Source organism: Dermacentor albipictus, unplaced genomic scaffold (assembly GCF_038994185.2).
Source record: "Dermacentor albipictus isolate Rhodes 1998 colony unplaced genomic scaffold, USDA_Dalb.pri_finalv2 scaffold_23, whole genome shotgun sequence".
NCBI lineage: Eukaryota > Metazoa > Arthropoda > Arachnida > Ixodida > Ixodidae > Dermacentor > Dermacentor albipictus.
The window spans coordinates 3,837,932-3,841,155 of record NW_027225577.1 but is presented as its reverse complement, the minus strand read 5'-3'; the positions used below and the strand labels follow the sequence as shown (position 1 = coordinate 3,841,155).

At 54.1% G+C, this 3,224-nt stretch overlaps 1 protein-coding gene across 1 annotated transcript; it reads right to left on the bottom strand.

Moving 5' to 3' along the window:
• Window positions 1–286: 286 nt before the first annotated feature.
• On the bottom strand, window positions 287–3,004 carry LOC135898941 (serine/threonine-protein kinase haspin-like). The gene is made up of 3 exons (XM_065428211.1): window positions 2,868–3,004; window positions 1,826–1,919; window positions 287–1,348 (listed from the first exon to the last, which is right to left on the bottom strand). Exons 1-3 carry the CDS (start codon window positions 3,002–3,004, stop codon window positions 287–289), a joined length of 1,293 nt encoding a protein of 430 aa, XP_065284283.1.
• Window positions 3,005–3,224: the final 220 nt, after the last annotated feature.

The window sequence follows — 3,224 nt, the reverse complement described above, 5'->3', positions numbered from 1 at the left end:
TGTCCTGTCCTGTTCACATCGTTTTTTTTTGGCCTTTATTCCGCTCAATGACACAACACAATTAAGTGTTACTACTTCCAAATTTCGCAAATCACCCTCCTGCGCAGAGCATTTTCCGTAGAACGCATCACTATGCGAAATGATTCTGGATTCCATACAGCTTTAACTTCTACGATTAAATACACTACTGCCGCTACAAGCCATTTCTTCTTACCGCGCACGTATGAATTGGTCCCATTAGTGGTAAATTTCGCTACTTGGCTTTGGCGTTTAAGTGGACGGCGTTCTAAACAAGTCCGCAAATACGCCCGCTGCCGACTGTGGCATGCTCCGCAGAGCAGGACGCGGCCAGTATGCCTTGCCAATGCGAAAGGACGGGCGAAGCTTCGGCGTATTGTAATGCCAGCCAGTCTGCCAGATGCTGGAGCCAGAGCACGTTCGTCAGTGGCTCGAACTTGGTGGGCCTCTCGCTCAGCAGGTCGGCGATCCTGGCGCACACGGCGACCTCGTCTTCGGCTCTCACAAACTCATGGAAACGTGTGAAATGCGTGAACTCAACCCTTGTTCCTATGAGTAATCTGGCCAGCTGTAGTCCCTGCAGGCGCACTTTGATACCTGCGCTGGGAATCCGAACGATGTGGCCACGCAGCGTAAACTCGACCCGGGGTGACCGCGTAGGGCGTACCAGAACGGCGCCGACTCCCGGGAGGCGATGTTCCAGTTCCAGTTCGGCTTCGGCCACTGCCAGTGCCCAGCACGCCTGACCGAGCACGCTTAGCGCTTGGTTTGGATTGTTCAGCTTGTAATTCGGGAGGGGCCTCCAGCCCGGCTGCATCTCTGTCACCAAGTAGTCGGCTACCGGTTCCTGTTCATCTGGAGTTGTGGAAGCCGACCACAGGAGAAATCGATCGTCTTGCTGCTCTTTCGCACTTGTTAACAGTCTCGGATATATGTCCCTAACGAGACTGGTTCTCGCGTCCACAAAAAATGCAGACGTCCGGTTGTCCACGCTGTCCTTGAGATTGCTTAATTCTTGGGCAACTCTCAGACGGGATGTATGCCAAGGGACCTCCGTCTCGCGCACTCGAAGCACGCGCACAAGCTGGTCTCCTTGGCTTCCAAGCACGCGAAACACATCCCCGCCACCGGGCTCATCCCAGCTCAGCATGGTAGCCTGGCAGTCTTCATGAATGACGTTCAGGAAGTCGACAGGCTTGGGGCGCTTGCATAGAGCCAGGAGTGGTAGCCACGGGTCCGAGTTTGTCATCTGGTAGCAGCAGTCAGTTTCGGTAAGCCGCTTAGTGTGCTTGGTGACGGCGAGGCTCTCGAAGCTGTCCGTTGAGTTACTCTGCGGTAGCGGTGCGAGAGGAATCGCGCACTTTGTCGATTCAGCGTGTGGTCCACGCGGTGAAGCGTCCGTCGTAGAAGTGGTGGTCGTACCGGGGCCTGCGGTGCGCCAGCGGCTAGTTCTTTTAGTCACTGATCGTCGAATAAACGTTGGCAGAGGAATGGGACTCGCGTCAATCCGGATCCTACAGTCGTCGGGGTCCGAATACAGTTGGTCGTTTTCAGTTATGCTGCTTCCTGGTTCCATCGACGAGGTACTCACGTAACGGCCACTGCGTCCTTCTGCGGGTTGCTCGTGATCAGCGTGGCAAGTGCCTCCCTTTAAAGCACCTACTTCGGGCTCAACACTGGTCGTTGGTTCAGGTTGGATGTGCTTTCTGATGCGATTACCTTTATTATCAACGTGAACTTCACAGTTTTCTTTTTCTGTAGCGTCCTGCGTGTCTTCAATATTGTTTGGCGAGGGGTCTCTAGTCACTGTATCGTTGAGGCAGCGGTGGCTGTCGGTGGCAAGCTTCTGGTCCAGGCTTGTGTGGCTCACGTAGTAGGAGCGTTGTGCGAGCGCCGACTTGCTCGGTGGCAAATGTAGAGATTTGCGTTTATTATCAACGCAGTCTATAGCGCTGGTGGATTCGCTGACCATAGGTGAAAGCGTTGTTTTGGATACGTCAGCGTCGCTAGGGGGAGCTGACTGCATCTCGGGTAAGAAGCTGATTGACTTGGGCGAACTCGTAGGCACTGAGGGAACCACCTTTTTTCGGCCCTCGTGGAAGTCATCTGCAGCTTTCGACGTCCAGATCACGGGCTCCGACACAGATTGCCCAGCTAATTTCTGGGGGAACTCGGCTTTTCGTCCAGCTGTTCTTGGAGGCAGATCGTCGTCAGAAAGGAATGGTGGTGATGGCGATATAGCGGGAGCAGGATGATCGGTATCGCTCTCTCCTAATGTGCTATAGAGAACCCGGCCTTTGCTCCTGTAACGGCTTCGCAGCCATAGGACAGCAATGGCCAGACATGTGGTTATGGCCATAAGGACAAGGCAAGCCACGAAAAGACACAGAACTGTACGGTGAACGTGACGCATGCGGAGCTTATGGTGATTCGCGCTAGAAGCCGAAGAGTCACCTTCGTCTGGAAAATAATAGCGGAAGCTCTCTCGGCGACGCAATCTGTCAGGCGCTCTCGGTCCTATTATCACCGCTGCATGGCCTTTGTAGCCAAACTGCCAGCTCTCGGTCGTAGAGTGCGAAGTTTTATGGAGACCCGTGTTGTTAACTTTGATCAAACTATGTGTCGGTGACAGTGAGCGCAAGGTGTTTGCTGATGTGTCTCCTTGAAATGAACGCAGGTGACGAGTTCTGAGTTCGAGCGAGCTCCTGACAGTAGCCATAGTGCGGGCGCGGAAGTTCGTTTTCGGCAACCTGAGGACGTCCTTGGCGTGCAAGCGATGCTGGTTTGTGCGACTTTTTACTACACTTTTATTGTACGTGATATGCTCGTTTGCAATGTCCAACACGTACCGCAGTGCAGGATGGCTCGGCTGCTTAAGGGCTTGCTTGTATCCATCCGCGTTGACAGCGCTGTAGCGATATGCGTTTGGTTCCGGAATGCTGCCGCCGTCGTAGCCGTCATCCCGACGGGCGTTGCCCTTGGCCATAGATGCGGCACACGCGATGCAGAAGACAGGACAGAGAATGCGGATTAGGTGCAACATTATGCTCTGTCGGGGGCAGGAAGTCCAGACGAGCTCCAACGAGAGTGAGTCACTCCTCAAGAGAACAAGGTTAACCGCCTTCGTCGACGTTCATTTCGCAACTTCTTTTTCCTCGGAGCAGCCTCCCAGCTTGCACGTAGATCTGTGAGAGGCTTAGCCGAAA

Bases quoted from the DNA above. Each gene is read 5' to 3' on its own strand.
- LOC135898941 (XM_065428211.1), bottom strand. From the start codon at position 3,004: ATGGCCAAGGGCAACGCCCGTCGGGATGACGGCTACGACGGCGGCAGC. The intron at 1,920-2,867 runs GTACGTGTTGGA...TTTGCCACCGAG, and splicing joins CCGAGCCATCCTGCACTGCG to CAAGTCGGCGCTCGCACAAC. The intron at 1,349-1,825 runs GTGACTAGAGAC...CCGCTACCGCAG, and splicing joins ACCGCTGCCTCAACGATACA to AGTAACTCAACGGACAGCTT.